This window comes from Cibotium barometz, chromosome 28 (assembly GCF_041138505.1).
Source record: "Cibotium barometz isolate CiBa-2024 chromosome 28, ASM4113850v1, whole genome shotgun sequence".
NCBI classification, from domain to species: Eukaryota; Viridiplantae; Streptophyta; class Polypodiopsida; order Cyatheales; family Cibotiaceae; genus Cibotium; species Cibotium barometz.
The window spans coordinates 27,122,955-27,147,649 of NC_141073.1; the positions used below are offsets into that span (position 1 = coordinate 27,122,955).

The 24,695-nt window shown below is 43.0% G+C and overlaps 1 protein-coding gene across 1 annotated transcript; it reads right to left on the reverse strand.

The window, feature by feature from the left end:
• Window positions 1-8,330: 8,330 nt before the first annotated feature.
• On the reverse strand, window positions 8,331-9,879 carry LOC147622692 (transcription factor PCL1-like). Its single transcript, XM_086822293.1, has one exon. It carries the CDS (start codon window positions 9,850-9,852, stop codon window positions 8,731-8,733), a length of 1,122 nt encoding a protein of 373 aa, XP_086678419.1. The 5' UTR covers window positions 9,853-9,879; the 3' UTR covers window positions 8,331-8,730.
• Window positions 9,880-24,695: the final 14,816 nt, after the last annotated feature.

The window sequence follows — 24,695 nt, forward strand, 5'->3', positions numbered from 1 at the left end:
GATTTAGCATGAGCATGACAACAAGCATCAAGTTTGAAGCTCGCCGGGCTAAATTAGTCATCCAAGGCACAGAATTTGTGGGATTTCATGGTTTCCCCTCTTATAGGTGCAGACATAATCTTAGGGATCCAATGGTTTCACACGTTCACCCCAAACATTGATTGGGACCAGCACACGTTTCGGATTACCCAAAATGTGTCGAAGGCTCCCATGATCAGTAAGTGTGAACCCGGGATACTTAACTTTCCGGTCATTAGCCATTTACAGGCTAAACGAGAGATTCGGAAAGGCACGTAGTGTGTGATGATCTACATTCAGACCACCCAGACAATGACAAGTGCTTCAGAGAAGTACAAGGCCCTACATGACCGGTTCCAGAATATCTTTTTTCAAGACAACTTGCCTCCCAAACTTCCCCCATCTAGACCAGAGGATCATAAAATTGAGCTCCTCCCAAGTTCCAAACCCCCCAGTAAGTTTCCATACCGCCTGAGCAAGGCCATGGAAACGGTTGGACCGTCAACTCCAAGAATTTCTGCAATCTGGTTTCATACGTTCTAGCGTGTCTCCATTCGTAGCCCCAATCGTCTTTGTGAAAAGAAGGATGGATCCTCTCGGCTTTGCGTAGATTATCGAGTCCTCAACAAGCTAACGATAAAGAGCAAATTCCCTATGCCTCAGATTGATTATATCATAGAGAGTCTGAATGGAGCGAATTTGTTTTCAAAAATTGACCTCAAAAGTGCCTACCATGAGGTAAGAATTGTGATGGGGACATCCCCAAAACTGCATTCCGAACTGACCGGGCCCACTACAAGTTCGTGGTCATGCCTTTTGGATTAACAAACACCCTCAACCACATGATGATCCGGGTTTTCAGGGACTTGATAGGAAAGTGTCTTAATCTTTTTGGACGACATACTGATTTTCTCAGCTACAGAAGAGCAACACAACATTGACGTCAAAAAAGTGATGAAATTGCTAGAAAGCAACGAGCTTTATGTCAATGAGAAGAAATCGGAATTTTATTTACACAAGGTTCACTACCTCGAATATATAATCAGTGCTGCAAGCATCCGATTAGACCCTGCAAAGGTGGCGGAAATCCTTACTTGGGAGATTCCAGAAATAGCGCAAATACACCATCCTTGGTGGGGGCCCTACAAAGGGTATTTGGGACCCAATCGGGTGTACCGTGTCTTTATTGTGACTCCTCTCTCTCTCTTTCTCCCTCTCTGTTGCACTCTTACTTCCACTACATTGTGCAATCGTCAGGGACCAAGGTGCTGAATATTCATTATCTAAAGTATAATCCTCTCTGTAAGCTTCCGCACATTACAAGGCTACAACGACAGCACGAGCTCCCCAATAGCACTTAGTTAAGCTCTTGCTGGACTTCTAATTGGGTTGATTGGCTTTCCTCAAGGGCAATGTGGTCAATATGGGAATTTCAGCCTCTTGGGTGAGGGGATTGTCAACTCTACTCCGGTCACAAATAGGTTTTTATTCTAGGCGCACAAGCGAGCACTTCTCCATCTCCTGATCTGTTTGCAAGGGCTGTCCTCTGGCCCTTTTGCTGTTTGTGGCGGAGACCATGAGCAATTACTTGGTGATCCTCGGCCTTAGAAAGGAACACCCCCACCCCCCCCAAAAAAAACATGGCTTTCAAGGTCGGCCAGTCACGTCGTCTGCAACCCACAGGATACCATATCCAAGGAGGATTGCAGCTCCCCCTTCCATCAGGCCCCAATAGTAGGCTTCTACAGATGGCACATCGACCCCTCTCCCCTTGAGGTTTCAAATGATCCATCCAAGCATGTCTGGCTTTGGAAAAACCATCCCCCTGTTTGGCTGCAATGTAATTTGGGCGAGTAGCACTGGAGAGATCCCACGCCCCCTCTGAGAACCCTGGTTCTTTCTTCTCCTACTCCATCCAGATTCGAAGGAGGAAACAGCTTCACAGGGTTGGGGTCACACCAGCCAGCCCCTCAGCATTGGAAAGCTCATGACATTTCTTCCCACGTCCTCTCAAATTTCTGGAAGAGGCCCTGGAACAGTTTCTTCCAAGAACGATGTCCCTTTTTCTCTAGGTAGTAGCCCGAAGGAGTCTAATCATTGGCATGTGGCTAGTGATAGCTTGTCGCCTCACCACCTGTGGTAGATGCATATCCCCCCAAAAGAAAAAAAGCCTTTCCCGTGCTCCCCGCCAGCAGTTGCACTTGGCATCCTCGCTGGCTCCAGCCTTGGTCACTACAATTACGCTCCTACTACTGCTAGTAGGCCTTGAGCTCCGTCAGCCACGGGGTTAGGGATACAATGGACATGGAGAAAGAAGAGACTGCTAGATGATGCCATAGCAAATGTACCTTGGTACACCCCGTTCACCTTCTCTACCCCTTTGCCATAGCTGCTGCTGCTGTGATATCTCGCAGAGGAGGACTCCCGTTTGCTGAACACGCTCCCATTAGAATAGAGAGATAGAGCGCTATGAATTTGTAGAAGTTCACATGTGCTTTTCTACCACCAATTACTATAGAGAGTAAATTATACATTATATGTCCTAGGCTAATGTACCGCAACAAAATAAGAAAATTGTAGGTGTGATTGTATTAAACACTACACTATGTACCATTGCAAGCTTGTGACTCATGTAAAGAGAATTATTCTAATTAAGTGGTTTATGTCATCATGTAAAGAGAATTATTCTAATTAACGTAACACTTTTCCAAACAAAAGCACAAATAAAGTTGCAATGCTCAAATAGGTATGTGACAAATAGCATTTAAAAATAAGTGTACTATTATGCTTTCTATAATTTCAAATGTTCCTCTTACTGTATTCTAGAATAAGAATGCTAGATAATGAATATGTATTAATATTGTAATTTGAAACAATTATCATAAACAAAAGAAATACATTGTAAATTTTAGGCAATGGTACAGATTCCAGAAGGTGGCACTTCCAATAGTTCAATAGATTCAACACTTATTTTGACGAGTACCAGCCTTTTACTTTTTCCTTCAACTTTCTTTTAAAAAACTTCATATATTAGCAATAAGTCTCAACATGATGACAAAAATGGAGTTATGACCATACAACCATTATGGCATGATCAATGTCTCTATAAATGATGGTAAATGGCACAACTTTGTGGATCCATAAACATCTCATGCACATGCAGCATATACACCAACCACCATCAGAGCATGTTGCATTTGCTGGAATAGCAATTATTATCAATATTGATGGAATGCAAAGTAGGCAAAGTAGTACTTATCATCATAGGTATCTCAAGAGGGATAGATGTTTAAATAAGTTAGTATGCCACTAAGTATTATATAGACCCATTTCATAGTACTAACCATAATTCCTACCCATTAACAACATATTGACAAAGGCGTGCGAGGTGAAAAACCAAGTGCCTGGAGTAAAAGTCATGTCTCCTCAAGTCTCAATACGATTGCATTGCACTGCCATGGGCGGCGCCGTCTGCTTCAATTCATGGCTTTTTTACTAGCTTCAATTCACTAAAAAGTGTAAAATATGGTCCAAATCTTAATCTATTGGAAATCGGGATTTTCCCGAATTCCCTAATATGTTCTTCCTCTTAGCTATATGCATCCATGAAGAAAGACATAGAAAAGATCTTTTAATCTTCTTCTCCTTTCTCTTTATTTTTTTTTCTTTTTCCTACTTATAGATTATGGTTCTTTTTTTTTTAGTTATTGAAAAGTCCCATTTTTTTAACACTAGCTTGAAAAGAAAGGTTACTTACAAGCCATTGCACATGTTAATGCAAGGCCGAAGAGCATGGACAATATGGCAAACCAGATCAAAGCAGCACACAAGGAGGGTCTCATGTGATGTTGGGCAAGAACTTGGCTTTCTTGAAAGCGGACAAGGCTAACACTTGTGAGCGGGCATTGCTACTAGCTGGGGATAGTTTGCAACTTGCAAGCCCTTCATTAACGGCGGAAAATGGCTTGGCTTGTGGGCTCCACTCCATCACTGTTTCACTTTCAAATTTCACCGGTTTTGCAGCAAGAAGCGAGCACACCACCTCAACGTAAGACCTACCCTGGACAATGCGACAAAGCAAGGGGCTTGCAAAGTATCCCGAGCCGTGATTATGCAACAGCAAGGCGTATCCATCCAACACACATGGTGTCACGTGCACATTCTCCCAAGTGTGACGCGAGCATGCTTTGTAAGCCCAGTGGAGCGTGTAGTGAGTCGGACCATAGTCCCCAGAAACGTTTCGGGGTTTTTGACGTTTTGGGGTTTTTGAGGTTTCGAGGCAAAATGTTTCAACCTTCGGCTAAGAAACACCAAGGTTTCGGATTTTTTTCTATATAATTTTACATTGCTAAAGTTTCAGAAAATAGGAACTTTTAACTTTGAGAAACTTTTTTTTTTTGAGAAACCAAAAAAATCAAGAGTTTTTGAAACATTTCGAAACGTTTCTTGCGTTTTGGGGTTTCTCACTCCAGAAATGTGTTTTCATGTGAGTATGGCAGTGACAGATTCAACCATGTGTCCAAGAGATAAAGATAGAGAGAGAGAGGAGAGAAAGAGGGGAATAGGAATTTTGCACGGTACAACACATTGAGCGGGGAACAGGACCCGCCCCCTTTCAAGAATTTATTTCAGGAGCAATCCACGGGCTTTTCTAAGCCAGGACCAATACAACAAATGAATACAATATCAAACAAATATGTCAATGACGAGGTCGGGCTGAAATCGGTGTCAAGGCACAAGATCTCTGATGCCGAGCACACCACGAGGATGACCCACAAGAGTCTCTCACCGGGCTAGTACCAATGTCCAAGGTCTGCATCAAATCTTGAAGATCGCAGATACCCACAAGAATTATGCACCCAATCTGGAAGGAATCTCGAAAAAGGCAAGCACCAAGGTGGTTGTTTGCTGCTTGGCAGGACAGGAGGCCGTTCAGGACTGCAGCGGCGACTGGCTAGGTTGCTGCCAACGGCTGAGCAACAAGAAGAGGCAGCTGGCGACGCAAATGTTGCAGGTTGGCGTAGATGCAAGAGGGCCGCGGCTACAACACTGTGCAGCAAGGTTAGGCGCTACAAAGCGGCGAAGATGCTGGCGATCTCAAAAAGCAACGCACAAAGGGTGGTAGGCGACAAAGCTACGGTGCTGCACATGGTGGCGCTGGCATTTGCTGGCGCTATTGGCTGAAACGGGTATCACAGGCGACGACAAGGTAGCACAGCAAGCATTGGTGGCATAGTACAGGCAAGTAGCGCAGCGCTCAGAAGTAGCACAATACAGACAAAGCAAGCGCTGCAGGGCAGTGATCCAGTTGAGATGATGGAGTTGCGGCGTTGCAAGGCAACGCATGGGCAGAGATGGTGAAGCAAGGCGTCTGACGGTGGCAGGCAGCGGAGATATACGAAGGCAGCCAGTTGATATTGATGAAGAAGATGGTCAGCTCCAAAAGCATCTTCACAACCTTGGTCTATGAATTCAAGACGGATCAATGATTCTTTTATACTTCAAGGTGTAGGTCCCTTCCTCCCACCAAAACGCAGCCCTAAGAGGCTGGACAGCACCCAAAAATCCTCCTGTAGAAAAAAACGCAGAAGCTTCTATCGACTGTACCTCCAACCTTGAGGCCACCTTGAGGCCACCAGAAGAGGGAAGCAAAAAATGCAGATTTGATATAGAGAGGAAAGGCAGCCACACAGGGCCTGGGAATATGCTGTAAGAGGGTGCAAGAGGGAAAGGCATCAACTAGGACTGTAACTTGGGCTCTCCTCAAGAAAAAAACGCACAATCTCAGAAGAAGAAGTGTCCACCACCACAGGTACCAAGGTTGCCACCAAAGCCCAAACCACCCCCTCTACAAAAGGGAATGTCCACAGGAGAGGAAAACGCAGCCAAAGAGGGACTGCTGTCCTGAAAAAAACACGCCGCCTAGATCCAAACTCCAAGTAGAAGTGAAACGCTGATGAAAATATTACCTTCTGGCTGTAAGCGATGAAGCAAAACTAAAGGGAAAACAATCAGCAAAAGCTGTCCAGAAAACGCAGCATGTAGAAGGCTGCAAATCTGAGAAAAACACAGAGTTAAAGGGGCTGTAAATAGGGCTGAATCTAGGGCAGCAGAGGGAATCGCTGAACCGGGAGCAATGATACCATGAAAGAGTGCACAGAGCGGAAGCAATAGAGCACTAGAGTGTGCTGAATAAGGAGTGCAAGAGAGAGAGAGATATGGAGCAACTATGCTGAATATACTAAAGCAATACAGTCCCAAGCAAGAGACACAAGCAGTCTCATAAGTGAGGGAGCAAAAGATAGACTAGGCAAGATACAAAACTGAGAGGCCAGCCCACCTATTTATAGGTGGGGAGAGCTGGCCGACTGGAAATGCTGAAGCTGGCCGACTGGGCATCTGAAGCTGGTTGACTAGAAAAAAGGCATCCAGGCTGGGAAATATCCCAGAAAAATATATAAAATAAGGGTGGCCAGCCCACAATCAAGGGCCATGCAAAAGGGACCAAAAGGACACCAGACATGGGCAGAAACTAGGGATGAATGTGCTAACAATAATTACAATAGGGACATCAATATAGAAGACCAAGGAGTCCATAAGAAATCCAATATACATGTATAGATACCAGAATACCCACATATCCATGCATACTCCCAATCGGTACATATGCGGGAACAAAACAATTGGAGAAACCTTCAAATTAGCCAGTACATCTTCACTTCCACGTGGCACTTGTATAGCAAGTACGCAATCTGGTACAATACGTACACCCCTCCAATCAAGCCATAGTGCAGGTACATGGGTTGGTACGACAGTTAGGGCAATGGGTACAAGGACAGTCCAGCCCGGTACAGCCATCAAGATGCTTAAGTAGTAGAGAAAGCTTTTGTAGAGGGGAGTGAAGGAGTGTAGGAACTCTCCACAACCAACATGATAGAGGCTAATTTGCAACAAGAGAGCTTGCTCAAATGAAGAGAGGGCTCCAATTTATAGATTTGGGTCTCCCATGAGTAAAAATGGAAAGTGGGCTTTCTCTCAGCCTTGTATTGGTCAGGCTCAACAGTGGATCCATAACTTTCTATCGGCTGCCTGCCCGGGCCAAGGTGGCCTGGAGAGTGATCACTCAGACGTGACGCACAGGGGGCCTCGGCATCATCGACTCCTCCATGCACAGCCATGCCCTTTTGGGCAAGTTGATTGTTCGAGGCCTTCTTCCGGGTGGTGAGCCCTGTAAGGACTTCCTCCTAGCTAAGATCTCCACCCACACCCCGATTCTGGGAGACCCTTGGCCTCAGAGCACGAGATGGATTTTCACAAAGATGTGGGCTCATGGCTTTAGCTCAGCATTTGAGGATAGATTTGCAGCCATTCTCTTGCGTGCTTGGGATCATCTCAGGCCAGCCCTTCAACAATCAGCTCCAGCTCCAGTAGCCTCCGAGGAGCATCTCCGACAGCCCCTGATCTAGAACATCATGATCTGTCTGCGGGCCGGCCTCTCACGCGTCTCCAATAGGACCCAGGAGAGTGGACATGGCATGATCCAAAAGAAAGTGAGGAGACACCTGGCACCTCCCTTTTTGCATACACTGCATGGCTACCCCATAGGATTCAGATGCCAGAGGTTGAGGGCACTCCAGCAACAGCAACACCAGCAAGACACTGCAGGGCCTCTCGCCACACTCTCTCTCAGATTTCCAAGGCTGTGGAATAGTTTTCGGCTACGGAAGATCACTCTCTTTAAGTGGCAGCTGGCGGATACGAGGCTCGAGCTTGGCAGCAGCATAGGGAGCAGTTGGCCATAGCAGATGCTCACACGTGTGAAGGCGCCCCATTTAATGCAGGGGACAGCAGTCATGAGCAGGCCGACAGCATGAAGGGCAGACCGACCAGCATGTTGGGGCTTATACCCCAGAATCAGTCTATTCATCTGACCCTTTTTGGCCAGGTGAACAGTCAGACATTATAAGGTCTTTAGATTACTTCTTTTTGAAGGCCCAAGGCTACAGGTTTTGTACACTTTTTGTACTATACAATATATACTGAAAACACAGTTGTCTCTCTCTCTTCTCCTTTTGCCTTTGTTGGTGACTTGCATCAAGGTTCCTATTCAGTTGCTTTGGGCTGAAAGAAGACACTCAAAGCTTCTGCGCATGTGACAGCCCTTTTCCTTAAAAGTGCAAGAGAGACTTGCAAGCTAAGCTGTAAATATATTTAGCCAGAGTTGTTACATGCTACCCATTCAGTCAAGGACTAGACACTATGACATTTACAAAACCTCTCCACTGGAAACACAAACCCTGTGACACAGAAAAGGGCCTTACAAATCCTTCATCACCAAGTCTAAAGAGTGGTAACACAGCATTGTCAAAGCTTCTTTTGTATAGCATACTTTTAGCTTATCTGGCCAGGAGAGCTGCAGGCCAAGCAAGACAAAGCTTGTCGAGTTTATGACAAAGGTTGATTTGTACACTATATTGATTGATCCATTCAGTTCCTATAAAAAACACACTGGCAATACAAAGCAAGCGCACAAATTATTGAGCACATACCCTCAGGTATGTTGGGGAGTTCCAATATCTTCTAGAAGATCAAGGGCAATGTGCATCATTTCATAGCCTCGTTTTCCGATTTCCATAAAACTGGTGTTGCTTCACACGATATATAAGGAACCCTTTCTTGTCCAGATTAGCCAATGCCATCAAAGACCCAACATCACTTCCCTGTAGGAAACAACCTCAGAATATGATGAGAACCAGCAGCAGACTGCTGTTGCCTAATCCCATGCACCTCCTTCAGTTCTCTCTGCCCAAGCCTATGTGGGGGAGGCCTTGCAAATACATTGTAAGAGAAAGGATCCATGGGTGCCACGGGCCCAGCAGCATTTGCAGTCCCGGCTACATGGCCCCTTCCCATAGATAGGGGGCCATGTGTGGTTGTGAAGGGTACCTGCATAATGTCTTCCAAATGCGCAGGAATGCCAGCATAAAATCTTGTGGATGACACAAGGCTAGGGGGTACAGGAGTAGATGCAAAGAGATGATCCGAGGAAGTTGGCCCTTCCGTGGAAAGCCCTTGCATCCTTTTCAGGTAAAGTCTATACTTCTGAAGATGGCTGGCAACATTCTCCCGTGTCAAGCCCTCCACATTCATGAGCTGCATGATGGTTTTGGGCACAGCATTCTTGATGCTGAGGTGAGCTACTGCTTCAACAAACCTCTTGTGCAGTTCCGGTGTCCACACAAGCCGAGGCCGTTTGACAGTATGGGCAGCCAGGTCTTCATTGGGATTCTCCACAGGAGCGGTTGCTGACTCGTCTTCCTCCAGCCCCGCATCAGCTTCAACTCTGGTTGTGCCATCACTGCAGTAGTCAACTCCGGAGCTTGGAGCGGCAAATGCTTCTCCTTCTCCCTCTCCATCTCCTCCTGCTTCTTGTGGCTCAGGGCTACCATCATAATTTTCCTCAGGGACTCCACCATACTGTGCATAGCTTCTAAGAAGATCCGGAGGACTGGTTAAAACCCTAGAGAGGACCTGGCGGTGTTGCTGCTGCTCTCCGTCTAGTACGGCATCATGGATCATGTGGATGGAGGACGCACTGGATGTCCGTCTGAGAGTGGCGAACGTGGCCTGGGAGGCGAAATTGACATCGGTCCGCGAACGGTAGGGCGTGTTGCCGGAGGTGATGCTGAAGGCGGAGGCGAGCTGCGGCGAGATGAGGCACTGCGAGAGAGGGGTAAGCTCAGCTACCGACGGCAGCCCCTCCTCCCACTCCCGTACCCTGTCGTCGATGCCGCTGCCGATTCCGTCCATCGCCTCCGTCATGTACGACGACATCCGCGGAAAACGGTCGATCCCACATGTCCCCACGGAACAAATATCAAGTATCGTTTACCTTTTAGTTTATTATTCAAAACCTAATGCCATATGTGAGAAGGTTCACTCAATCAATGGTACTTTTAGAATCCCTTATCTTTAAATTTTGAGTTTATTATGTAATATGTAGAGAGTTGCAGTGACTCCATAGGAGTGGAGCAGTGGAGCATTGATGTGGAAGGTGTGATTGCATGCATTCGTACGGAGGTGGGTGGCCGACATGCCTCTCACATGCAAGCGGGTGGGGTGTGATGCCCAAAAGATGGCAGGCGTTTGAGAACAGTTGGAAGAGGTTGGCGATGGAGGTTGGGAGGATTGGGAGCTAGACGAAGAGATGAAGACGAACCGCAAGGAAGAAGAAGGGGAGAGAGAAGCAAAAAAGTCACAACCAAATTGGATCTCGGTGAGACTGAACGCATGGGCTTAGAAAAGAAACCTTGGCCAAGGAAAGGTATGACAAGTATCTCCCCTGAGCTGGTGAGGAGACAGATTGGATTGTTTTCTATGTGCAACGCTATTCTTTTTTGTCCGGGGAGACCGTCGAGTAAGGTGGAACTAGGAAAGTGGCTGCTAGGTGGTTTCACCGCTCTTTTATCTTGGGAAAGGCTTCTTTAATGTTTTGTTCACAAAAGGGCAAATTGTGTCTGACTTATTTGTGAGGGCTTTGCTCTTCCTGGGGTAAAAGCTTGTGCATGCACTTCCGTTTACCCGGCCTTTGACGTAAATAGAAGCCTCCGAGAGGCATGCTCAATATGGGTGGAGATTATGGGGCTTCCTCCGTGGTCAAGACCGACATTGGGGAATCAAGAAATTGTGGGTAGCAAATCCTTGAATATCTCGAGTCCATCTCTGTACTCTAATCCCTTCAGCCCATTAGGAGTAGATGAAACATCCTCTATGGGAAGATTTAATTGGCAGGTGGAGACAGTGTGGAGAGACATCTAGCAAGGGACTGGGGGCATGAGGATGCTCCAGTGGTAGAAGGGGAGGAGGAGGTGGATATGGTACCAGTAATTGCTTTAGAATGAATAGGAAATGCGGGGTGAAAGGGTGTACCTGGAATGTGAAGGGACTAATGAATAAGAAGAAGAACTCAGCTTTTTGGGGATTAGTCAAGGAATGGGGGATGTCAACGATGGCGGCTCAAGAACATAATGTGTTTGGTCTGAAACGCTAGAGGAAAGATAGTTTTTGGATTGGGTAGTTTTGTATAGGGGTGAACTCATGCTATAGTGGTGTTTTGACCATTGTTAAAAAGAACTCAAAACATAATATTGTAGCTAATCACCCTAATGGCAGGATCTTGGTAATAGAGATTCAAATTGAAGAGGAGAGGGTGTGGATAATTAATATATAGCTCACAATTATAAGGTGAGAGAAGAGATGTGGGAATGGATTGCTAAATTAGACATCCAATGCCCCTTCATCATTTTGGGGGACTTTAATATGGTAGAGAGACATGTGGATAGGTGTGGAGGGAGCACTATTTTGATGGGTCAAGAAAGAAGGAAGTGGTAAAACCTCAGAGGCAAGTTGGGACTGGCTGATGAATGGAGATTGGGGGCTTGGGAATCTGAACCTGGTCATACTTAATTTTAGTCTCCAGATTTAGGGTCATCCTCAATAATTGATGAGGTCTTCTTTAGTCAACAGGCCACATGGGTTCCTCATACCTTGTATGTTGAAGTTGATCCTTGTTCAGTTTTATCTGATCATATGCCACTGAAATGGGATGGCATGTTGTTGAATGGGGGCAAGATAAGCTTAGACATTTCCCTACAAGGAAATTGAGAGTGAACAATCGTCTGCTCAAGGATTAATTGTTTATTTCTTACACTAAAGAGGCTATTAGTAGATTGAGAAGTAAAGGGGGCAGAGATGGATCCTAGAGGACTTTTGCTAATGAGATGCAAGGTATTATTCGGAGAATCGGCAAATTAAGGGCTAAAGAAAAGAGGCAAGAGAGGAGGACTTGGGGAGAGTAGCTGGAGTATCTACAAAAGAAAAGACAAACTAGGAGTTTGTCTGAGGCTGAGATCAGTCAGTACATTAAGTGCCAGACATATTTGAAGAGAGAGGATGATAAGCTGGATGGAGAGAGAGAGAGAGAGAGAGAGAGAGAGAGAGAGAGAGAGAGAGAGAGAGAGAGAAAGGAGCCAGATGGAAATACTATAAATAACAAGAGGAAGCCAGACAGATATCTATTTGGCTTAGCCTGAAGAGGAGGGGAATATGGAAGTGATAAGATAGGTTAGGGATGAGAAAGGCCAAGAATTGGGTGATATTGACTAGGTTACTCGGAAATGGATGGAGTTCCTTGGTTCCACATTAAGCCTGGGAGAGGATTGTTCCCAAAGGAGATTTTAGGCAGAGAGCAAGCTATTAGATATGGTTAGCAAGAAGGTGGACATTGACAGGGCTAACTAGTTGGAAAGAGAAGCAGAAATGGATGAATGTTGGATGGCCTTATAAAAACTTGGGAAGGAGAAATCTCCTGGGTGGGATGGGATATCTGTGGAGTTCTTCATTGCCTTTTGGCCCTCCTATCAAGGAATTGGTATAGAGCATATGCAAGGATGCCTTTGCCATAGGAATGTTGTATAAGGATTTGAAGGAAGGAGTTGGAATGCTAATCCCCAAACATGCTACTTGTTAACCATTGGATACCTATTACTCTGCTCACTGTGGTTTACAAGGTATTAGCAAAGGTCATTGCTTTAAGGATCAACCCTATCTTGCAAGAGGTGATCTCAAGAAAACAAAATGGGTTTATTAAATGAAGATCTATTTATGACAATATCTTTGCTGCTATGTTGGGTAGAGAAGTAGCTCAGAGAACTAATCAAAAGTGTGTTATGCTTTAGCCGGCGGATTCAGAGAAAGCTTATGATCTACTGGTCCTTTGCCAGAGTGATGGGAAGGTTGGGGTTTCGTAATAGGATGGCTACTTGCATATACACACTCATTGTCGGTGGTCAGTCCAAGCTACTGCTAAATGGAAGATTAGTTGGGGGATTTGAAATCAAAAGGTCCAGATATGGATATCCTCTCATCCCTTTACTATTTGCCATAACTTCCCATCCCTTGTTGATAGTGTCTTTGGAAGATACTTGTGATAGGAGTGTGGTAACTGGATTAAAGCTAAGGGGTGGGGAACAGCTCGTGATGATTCAATGCCTTGTAGATAACTCACCGTTATTTCTGAAGGCTGATAATGATAATCTAAGACATGCCTTACAGATAGTACAAGAGTTTGCTGATGGCCAAAGGAGGGGTGAATTTCTGGGTCCACCATATTCCAAGGTTGAGGAGAGAGTTCCCTATAGCTCTGGTACATCCATCCCATTTCACCAAACCCAGCACTTCCTTCCAGTTAGAACATAAGAACTTGCAGAAGGGAGCACTTGTAATTTTCAAGGCAGCATAAGATAGAAGCTTGGCTTTCTAGTTCTAACCCAAGCCACCTGCCTTTGTTTTACACATTGTGCTGTCATATTCCTCCATAACCATAGTTTCAAGTTTTGCAAATAAACAAGAAGAAGATAAATATAGTAACTATGCACGATAAAAAATGTGGGTTCAATCTCCCCCCATGCATGAGTGAGCACGCTTCCTGATGCATGTATTTATGTATTAGCAAAAAGCAAGTGCTCACAAATATAGCTTGATACATTCCACTTTGGGCCATTAATATCAAAAAGTAAGATGAAGAAATGGGAGGGTATTAGGGTTCCATTTCATGACATGGTGGTATTATGTTTCTTTGTCCTATGCTAGATTTCAGAAAATGCTATAGAAGAGGATTGTAGCCCCAGTCAGGAATTTCTTATGGAAAATGGTAGAAATGACATAAAAGCCTGGGAGAAAACGAACTTACCTAAAAAGGTGGGAGGCATTGGGATCCTGCAACGAGTTTCTTGTATGAAAAGAGGATATATTACTCTTACAAGACTGTGTATCAAAGGTTGTTGAATCAGAGACATGGCGAGAAACAAAATTGTGTATCAAAGATGGTTAAAGAAGGCTATGGCTTCAAGATTAAGCAACACACTAATTCATCCTCACCATTGCCTCTCTTACCATCAAAAGTTCCTTCTCTAAGCTCCAAATTTTTCAATGATCTATAGTCCCAACATTAACCTCTCCAGTTTTCATGGCAAGCGTTCGTCGTCTGCTATGAGTTGTTTATATCTTTTTCTAACACCAATTCTTAAATGTACTTCATTGTTATGATTTCTTCATGGTTTTTGCCGCTTGATGACTAATTTGTAGCACGTATCCTTCTAGCTATTTTAATGAACAACATGTGATCTATCTTACTTGCATAGGGTTATGTCATAAGTGATCTATTTTGCAGGAATTATATCCTCAAAATTTGACTGATGATTGTCTAGTTTTAACTCATCCAAGTGTTATTCCTCTGCCAATTGTTGGTTGTAGTACAATGTTGCACTTGGTTACACTCTTTTATAATCCACACTTGTCAGTTGATATTTTTAACTGTTGACAATTCACATTAAGACTATCTTTCCTCACCACGGATTTCCCAAAGTCATTCTCTCTGACCGAGATGACCACTTTTGCAATCATTTTTGGGTTGCTTTATTCAAGAACTTAGGTTCTAAAATGGACTTTACATCTGCTTTCCATCCAGAAAGCAATGGCCAGACTAAAGCTACCAACAACACTATTATGGATCTTCTTAGATCCTACACTATTGATTGACCCTCTAATTGGGATCAACATTTGCCTTTACTTCAATTTGCTTATATAACATAACAATACCCCCCATTCGGCTATTGGTCGAGCTCCCTTTGAAATTGTCTATGGCAAGAAACTTCCCATTCTTGTCTCTACCATAATTAGTGATGTTCCAACTACTGACACTTTAGCTTATGACCATGCCACTATTTTAGCTGAAGTCACTGAATCTATTAAACAAAAATAAGAAACGACAACCAATGAAATTTAAAGATAATGACTAGTTTGGCTTCGCATAGAGAAAAGACGCTTAAAGAATATGGCCAAGCATCCTAACTTCTAAGATCAAGTTGGCTCCTAGATTTTATGGACCGTTCACAATTATCCACAACAAATCAATGAAAATGCATTCCACTTGGGCATTCCCACTCACTAGAAGATACATAACTCATTCCACATTAGTTTATTGAGACCCTTTAAAGGGGCCACACTCATGTTAACCCTGTTATATTGATGATCCACCTCTCCTCGAGGATGACTTTGAAGTTCTAGTAGCTGAAAGTATTATAGACCATGACCAGACAACCACTACTGGCACTGTGTATCATCATTACTTGGTGAAGTATAAGAATTATTCTATTGAGGAATCACAGTGGATTCCTAAAACATCGCTTACCCCGCACTACCGACACTTGATTTTGGCATACCACTCACATTCACATTGATTCTTTTATGGACACTGATTCGCTGACTGAGGCAGTGTCATAGTTCCTCCACATGTTTTGGTGCCGACTTTTCGACTAAGGCAGCACATTCATTTAGTGCCGGTTTTTCGACTGAGGTAGCACGTTACTTTAGTGCCGATTCGCCAACTGAGGCAACACGTTGATTAGTGCCCTGTATAGGGATACAAGGATATGTTGTTGTTGCTGAAAGATTGTCTGAAACTAAAGGGGCTATTAATTGGGTCTTTTGTCTTATAAGATATTATCGTTTGTGGGAGATATGGAACTCTAGGAACTGCTTGGTATTTCAGAGAGAACCAAACTAGGGGATAAATGTGATTGAGTTTATGCATAGATGTGTTTATAAATGTGATTGATTTTATGCATAGATGTGTTTATAAATGTGATTGAGTTTATGCATAGATGTGTTTATAAATGTTGGTCTGTATATTAGGAGATACTAATACATACTAGGGTGACCTAATAAATCTTGATATGTGGTAGGGTTACACGGGCAAGGACTTGAAGGTAAGACTTCCAAAGTTTGGGCCAAAACCAAGAGGTGGTATTTGAAGGAGAAGCAACCGCTATATACTTTTGTAGACTTCACCAGAATCCCTTGGGCAGGAGACCTGTTGTGAAGGTATGGACTAAAGAAGATTGTATGGAGGAGCTGACTCCAAAAGGGTGAGCTGACTCCAAAAGGGTGAGCTGACTCCAAAAGGGTGTACTAGTGATTCTTTGCTTACAGCGTATGTAGTTGGGCTACCATGTTTCTTGGGAACACTCTTCTTTTGTTTGGGAGGATAAGAGATGGGATCAAATTTGCAGCTTGTTGAATAGTGAATAGGTTGAATGCGATTGATGGGGAAAAGGAATTCATTTTGTATTAATGCTTATAAATGGCTACTTTCAAGTCTTTCATTTTGTATTAATGCTTATAAATGGCTACTTTCAAGTCTTTCATTTTGTATTAATGCTTATAAATGGCTACTTTCAAGTCTTTCATTTTGTAATTAATGCTTATAAATGGCTTCTTTCAAGTCTTTCATTTTGTAATTAACGCTTATAAATGGCTTCTTTCAAGTCTTTCATTTTGTAATTAACGCTTCTTTCAAGTCTTTCATTTTGTAATTAACGCTTATAAATGGCTTCTTTCAAGTCTTTCATTTTATAATTAACGCTTATAAATGGTTGCTTTCAAGTCTTTAATATAAATATCTTATGTTCCCAAAAAAAATTACGTTTATTATTCAAAACCTAATGCCATATCATAGACTTACCCTTCAGGTTCACTCAATAGAAAACCTATATATACTCTTGGAATCCCTTATCTTAAAACTTTGAGTATTTAAAATGTTTTTTTAATAATGAATTTCAGTTTAAAAATCCCATATGTAAGTATATTTTTGTAAATTTATCTTAAAAATATGAACTAAAAAACTCCTTTTGGTGAACTTATATGATACACTTACATATTTTAAGTGACCCCCCCCCTCGATGGTAGTGCCTTCTTTCTCTACTACTTACAAGGCACTCGATTCCTTGGATTGTTCTATCCCCTGGGGGGGGGTCATTTTAGCGATATGCCATAATAATGAAGGGGCGAACTTTTACTTTTGGTATTTAGTTTGAAAATTTTCACTAGATTAAATAGATTGTTGTTCTCTTCTTGTTAAAAACAATACATTTCTAATCATGAAGCACCTTGGGAATAAGCAGATCATGTGAGGTAACCGGACCTCTGCCCCAAGATTCAATGCACCACCCTCCCCCTTGATGAGAAGCTAAGATGGGAACCCGGGGGGGGACTGTTGGTGGTGCTCTCTTGGAATTGTCCATGGGGACAAGCTCTATCAAGGTGTGCAAATGAAGCATTGGCTAGAGTAAACTCTTTGCAAAATAGGTTATAGAAAGAGAATTATAGCACAATCTAGAAAAACATCCCTTGATGCTCCAAGTAACATAAAATCGAGGCATTTCGTGAGACGATAAATTTTCACATATTAGTAAGGTGAAATGTCCCCTCATGCACCACACTAATATAAAACCTATCAAGCTCGGATTTGCAAACCCAGAAGAAAACTTCAGCCTACCTTGTGGTGGGTTAACAATTGCTCCAACTCCATAAATACTCAAGATTTGGTTGCCCTAGGTGAGGGAATACCCAATTACCCTAGATTGATCACTCCGGAATGGTTATCCCCAAGAGAATACGTCTCTTGGTTTATATTTTATAAAAAAATTTAGAATATACTACCGGTCTTGTGATAATCTTGCATCCATATTTCACGAGCAATCCATGCAATAAAACAAACATTCTCAACCTTTTCTTTCTTCTCTTTATTTAGTCAAAAATTCCTTATCCCTAGCTAAATGCATTAGACAATTCTTTCTTACTTAAAAACTTCTAGGGTTTGGTCCCACTTACATGACGAGGTGGAGGCCCAATAATCGCAGTTATAGGGAGCTGAGCCGGTGCTCCACTTCATTGGGAGTGATTCATGGCTCTACTGTCACTCGAGGTCCCGTCGACCACCTCATCATGATCATCCGTTCTTGGACAACCCCTCCTACGTCGCTTCACTTGAGGTCTCGTTGTGGTCACCTCACCATGATCATCCATTCTTGGATAACCCCTCTTACCTCGCTTTGCATGTCCACCACAAGCCATCCTCTAGGGATAGAGGCCGTATGCTTTCTCATTCAGGAGGTGTGGAGCTCCTCTTAAGAGCGATCAAGCTTTGGTGGGAACCATCTTGCTTATAAAAGAAAAACTCAACCACTAGGCTACAAACATTTTCAATAAATGAAGTGATAATTATCTTCTCAACTTTATCTGGTTTTGGATAAAAGAAAATAAATTTAAAGAGAGAGATTTTTTCCTGATACTATCCTACATGAAAAGAGAGAGTGGAAGTGCTATGAGAGAGAGGAAGTGAGAGTGTGAGCCAGTGGGTAGAGAGAGAGAGAGAGAGAGAGAGAGAGAGAGAGAGAGAGAGAGAGAGAGGAAGTGAGAGTGTGAGCCAGTGGGTAGAGAGAGAGAGAGAGAGAGAGAGAGAGAGAGAGAGAGAGAGAGGAAGTGAGAGTGTGAGCCAGTGGGTGAGGGAGAGGGAGAGGGAGAGGGAGAAAGAGTGAGAGAGTGAGAGAGGATGTGAGTAGTTGAGAGAGAGTGGAGAGGGAGAGGCTGAGAGGTCAAGAGAGCTAGAGAAGGAGAGGGAGCGCATGAGCGGGTTGTCGAAAAGGGTCTGCGAGAGAGTGGGTGAGGGAGGTAGACAGGTAGAGAGGGGAGGAGAGACTGTTGCAAGAGGGGGGGAAGCCGTAGAGAAGGGGGGTGTGTGAGTTACCTATTGAGAGGAGAGAGGGTGGTTTTATAGGGGCAGGAGGAGGCTAGGGTGTGTGTGTGAAAGAGTGAGGGAGTTCGCAAAAGGGGGGGGGTAATAGCCATTGAAGAAGAGACAAGGGAGGTGGGGGGGAGGTCCAAGCGCCACCATTGAAGAAGAGATAAGGGAGGTGGGAGGGAGTTCCAAGTGAGGGAGGGAGGGTGGTGGGGAAGGGGAGAGAGAGAGAGAGAGAGAGAGAGAGAGAGAGAGAGTAATGTGGGCCGGTGGTTAGTAGTGTGCTGACCGCCTCCTCACTATATATATATATATATATATATATATATATATAAAGGTGGGGAGGGGAGAGGTTCTCAAGCAAGCCAAGGAGAGAAAATTGGGAATTTTACATCCTTCCCCTCTTAAAGAAATCAAGATGTCCTCGTCTCAAAAATAGGTAGGGAAAATCTTGATACAACCTAGACTCATCTTCCCACGTAGCATCTTCTACTGGGGAAGTCTTGAAAATGGGTAGGGAAAATCTTGATACAACTTAGACTCATCTTCCCAACAGGTAGCCTGCTAAGAAGTCTTTCCGCTAAATTAGATGTTCCCTAATGACTCTATTTCTGAGAGTCCTTTCTCTAGAACTAAGGGTTTTGTTTGGTTGAATTTTCAAAGTGTTTTAGGATGGCAGAACAATTTTCTCATCATCTAGGATATGGTCAGGACTAACTACATAGGCTTTTAAAAAGCTTACATGGAAAACATTATGCATTTTTAAATGAGGGGTAGCAATAGCTCATAGGCTTGGTCATTTATTCTTTTGGATGACATAAGGTCCACAATAGTGAGGGCTCAACTTTTTGTAATTTCTTAGAGATATAGAGCTTCTTTTGGATGTACCCTTAGAAATACCATATCTTCTTCTTTGAATAATCACTCAATTCTTCTAGCATCCACGTAGTGCTTTTGTCTATCCTGGACAGCTTTGATCTCCTTCTGGGACAACTTTCATTTGTTGATCCATGTCATCCAGCATTTGTTTAGAGGCTTCTACTCTATTCATTGGATTAGACTAATTTAATGGTGGTATATAATCTTGACCATATAAAGCTTTGAAAGGGGTCATACCTATACTCTTGTGATAGGCTGAGTTAGAGGCAAATTCTACCAATGGTAGGTAATAAAGCCATAGATTTGGCTCGTGATTGCAATAAGCCCTCATTATGTCTTCAATGACTTGATTTACCCTTTGTGTTTGACCATCTATTTCTAGATGATAGGCTCTGCTAAAGTTTAATTAAGTTCCAATCCCCTCAAAAAGAGTGGTCCAAAACCGAGAACTAAACTTTGTACTGACAATCCTTTTAGGTAATCCATGCAATTTGAATATCTCTTTGATGAATATTCTTGCAAGGTCTGTTTGAGAGGGATTAAATGGGCTACTTTTGTTAACCTCACTACAAGAGGTGGGGCCATTATCCACGCTTTTTTCGACGCTTTAGAACTAAGCTTAAAATCCCCTAAACGTCAAAATACCCGTCGAAAAAAGTGTCGAAATAGAAACATCAAACTACATGCCGAAATAAGCATCCAAATAAGAGTCAAAAAAAGTAAATTTACCACGCATTTTTCGACGCCCTTTTTGACGATCATTTTGACTAACATTTTGACTACTATTTCGACGGTTATTTCGACTGCTATTTCAACTGCTATTTCGACACGTATTTCAACCACCATTTAGACGCGGATGCAAGAAACTTTCGATGCTTGTTTCGACGCTTATTTCGACGCATGCAGGTATTAAATTTTTTTTGGCATAATGGTGCATTCAGCTAGTTGGATGCACCATTATGCCAAATTTATAGAGTACCAGAGGCAACTGTACTCTGATGTGAAGAACGAAGCAAATTTGTTGAAAAAGTTAGAGAGAGTGCCATAATGTTTTCAACATTACAAAATAGGTACACAATTCACACAAGTGCAAACAATGGCCAAATGATATTGCAAGATGTGAAATTTACATATCAAGCTCAAACGAGAAAAGCCAAAATTGAAATTTACATATCAAGCTCTGTGAGACGAGATAAGCCAAAATTTGCATACAATTTATACAAGCTCAAACAAAGATGTGAGTTGACCAAAATGTGTATGTACAAGGGGAAAGACATGGACAAGGCCACTCTATGCGGAGCCCTCACTCAGGATCAGGCATTGGTCTCCCTGCAAAAACCATACAAGATGCTTTTTTTAGTATACCAAAACAACGATCTAACATGACAAGGCAAAGCAAGTATACAAATCATAAGGTTAAGGCTTGCCACACTTACCATATCTACAATGCGCCCCTAATTGAGGTTGGCATCTTCTCGCTCAAGCTTCTCCAAAAGAAAGTATGTGTTATGGCGGTGAGCTCTTCTCCCATTGCCGGTCGACCAACCACTTGATTCTAAAAGTACCAAAACAACAAGATAAGCATTGATACTTACAAAGTAGACATAACATCAAATGAAACATACAAGATAAATGTTGATACTTACAAAGTAGACATGGAATGCATCCCAACCGCCGCTTCCAAGGTGAGAGCTTCCTACGCTCTCCATTCGGACTTTGGCCGCATCCTCTTGTTGCTTGTAGCGTTGGGGATTTTGAGCATGCTTTTGCTTCTCCTCATTCCAATCCTCGGTGCCATGTACCAAGGCTTCTCACCTCCTACCTTCACTCTCCTAGTCACATCTCCCCGCCAATGTTTCATGACATCCACCATGTGGTCCTTTATCCACCTTATGGGGACGACATCACTACCGCAGGCCGGCTTGTACTCATCCTTGATTTGATTTATGACTCTATCTTTCTTGTCTTCATCCAACTTTCACCCCATAAAGTCATAAATGCATTTGCAAAGACAATGTGACAAAGCTCGCAGATACGACTCTTCAGCTCTTGCCCGACATTATCCAAAACCACATTGCCATTGACAATTGTGTAAAAGTTTTCTCCATCGGGCGGGTGTGGGCTGTGTGTCGAAATGTCGCGAATGATCGCGAGCATGGAGTGCTTTTGGCGCTAGATGGGGAAGGATGCTCACATGGGAGTGTAGACCCATCCATGCCCCCACTTGGACAACAACCGCCTCCACCTCCACTACTCGAGCGTTGTCCTTTGGTGAGTGGACGAGCGACCTGAGGGAGGGGTTCTAGCGGCTCTTTGTGGGGTTTGTTCAGGTGAACTAGGGTTAGCGGTGGTGGTGCCCGATAGTGCGACCGAAGTGCCCGCCCCTCTCCCAAAATATTATTGTGCCATCGCTCTTTGCTTGGGCATGGCTTGTGCTAAAAAACCCATAAACTGGTCAGGTGACATGACATATGGAGAGAAGGATGGCTTGTGCTAAAAAAACCCATAAACTGGTCAGGTGACATGGCATATGGAGAGAAGGATGGAGAGTAAGCCGGTGTCTCATCTAGAGTGCGAGACATGTTTCTACACACACATAACAAAGCCCACATGGACACTTTAATAAGAGCATACACATGAATTATCCCTCAACATTCATTCATTTATGCATGAGGCCTTATGCATAAAGCCTATGCATAAAGCTATGCATGAGGCTTATGCATAAAGCACTATGCATAAGGTCTTAAGCATGAGGCCTTATGCATAAAACTATGCATGAGGCCTTATGCATAAAGCTTATGCATAAGGCATGCATGAGGCCTTATGCATAAAGCTATGCATGAGGCTTATGCATAAAGCATGAATGAGCATTATGCATAATGCTTATGCGCAAATCTACAAAACAAATCCCTAGTACCCAAGGGTGCAATAATAATAGAGGAAAGAGAGGAAAGATAGAAAAGCACTTATGTCTTTTTCGTGATGTTGAAAGAGAGGATTAGAGGACCTAAAAAACCAACAAAAGGGTGGCAAGGATTAGTAATGCATACATACAAAAGCTTATGCAAGCTATGCTAAAGCTTATGCATAAAGCATGCATGAGGCCTTATGCATAAAGCTATGCATGAGGCCTTATGCATAAAGCTTATGCATGAGGCTTATGCATAAAGCACTATGCAAGCCACGTTATCCTAAACTAAATCGTATCCCGACACTATGCATTAAGCATGCATGCATAGATAGAGCTTAATGCATGCATAGAGGACCTACAAAACAAAACCCCTCTTTTTGGTAGATAAAAATAGAGAAAAAAGAGGATAAAAAGATAGGAAAGAGAGGAAAGCACTTACCTCTTTTTGGTGATATTGAAAGAGAAGATTAGAAGACCTACAAAACCAACAAAACGGTGAGGAAATGATTAGTAATGCATACATATAAAAGCCCTAAGAACCTAATGAATACATACAAAATCGAGAAGAGAGGAAAGAGAGAATAAAATTTACCTCTTTTTGGTGAAGTTGAAAGAGAGGATTAGAAGACCAATAAAATTTACCTCTTTTTGGTGAAGTTGAAAGAGAGGATTAGAAGACCAATAAATAAATAAAAAAGTTGAGAAAAGAATTAGTAATACAAAACTCTAAAAGTGTGAATAGCATGGATACACAAGGAGGTTTATCTTTCAACACACACACACACCAATTTAACAACCAAGAGGAGAGGAGAGGAGAGGGGACGGGAGGGAGGGAGGGCAAAGAAGGAGGTGGAGAAGAGCTTGGGAGAGAGAAAGAACGTACAAAACAAATGAGAAAGAAAAAAAACAAGAAAATTACTCATAATTATGCACACAGACATTTTACATCACATTCGTCTAGAAATATGAACACACTTTCCGATCAAATCCCAGAAAACACGCATCATCATGCGGTTAAATGTAGCTGGGGCGTTCGTCAAGCCAAATGGCATGACCACAAATTCATAGTAGGCCCGTTCTGTACGGAAGGCTATCTTGGGGATGTCCCCCTCCATAATCCGCACCTGGTGGTATCCACTTCAAGAACACCTTTGCTCCGTTCAAGAGGAAATGGGAGTGAGGGAAAAGGAGGCATACCTGGTGAGGAAGCAAGCAAAACACACGCGCAAGAAAAAAAATGCAAAAAAAGAGAGATTCTGTTTTACTGTAAAAACCTGTGCCGTCGATATATGCGTTGAAATAAGCGTGGAAAAAAGCATCGAAATCAGAGTGAAAAAAGCGTGAAAAAATACGTGGGAAATAGCGTGGAAATAAGAGTCGAAAAATAAAATTCCCACGCTCTTTTCGATGGATATTTTGACGACTTTTTCAACGCTTATTTCGACGGTCGCTACTTTTCATTCAAATTCAAAATCTTTCCAGATCTTGCGCGCCCCCGACATTTCAAATTACCTATCACCGACTACCATCCTCCACAAATATTTAAGGGAGGATTCTCCTCCAAAAATAAGCATTCGTTTCCATTTTGCAAATCAATATGGAAACCATGGATGATGCCGCACCCTCAAATTTTGTTGTTTTAGAGGAGAAGACACTTTACCCATGTACTTGTTGTTTTAGAGGAGAAGACACTTTACCCATGTACTTGCTCTGCAAATACCAAGTGGCTCGATGTCGACGAATTTGCAATGATCATACAAAAAAATGGAGAATATTTTGGATGGAGCGATTGGAACATCTAATTAGTGGAAATGCACGCTTCAACAATGACGAATGGATATCCAACCTGAACGATGGAGACCAACAAGAGTAGCCACAAACAAGGTGATCCAACAACCTAAGGAACTTTTCGGAGCAAATACTAGAACATGACATGGATGACATGATAAATGCCTTACACGATGGAACAGAAGATTGAGGTTTGGAACACGAAGGGGTAGAAGAAAACACATGAAGGGGTAGAAGAAAACACACGAAGGGGTAGAAGAAAACACACGACGTGTGGAATACGCTTCCCAAGAAGAGAAACAGCTACGTAGGCTTGCTCGTCTTCCACTATATTGTTGAGCACATGTGTCTGTTTTACGCGCTTGCCTATCTATATTGAACTTGCAATCGATTTTAGGATGGTCTGATACGAGCATATCAAAACTTTTTGCGTAAGTGATGATATCATATGCAATTAGAAAG

Coding starts and splice junctions, on each gene's coding strand:
- LOC147622692 (XM_086822293.1), bottom strand. CDS start 9,852: ATGTCGTCGTACATGACGGAGGCGATGGACGGAATCGGCAGCGGCATC.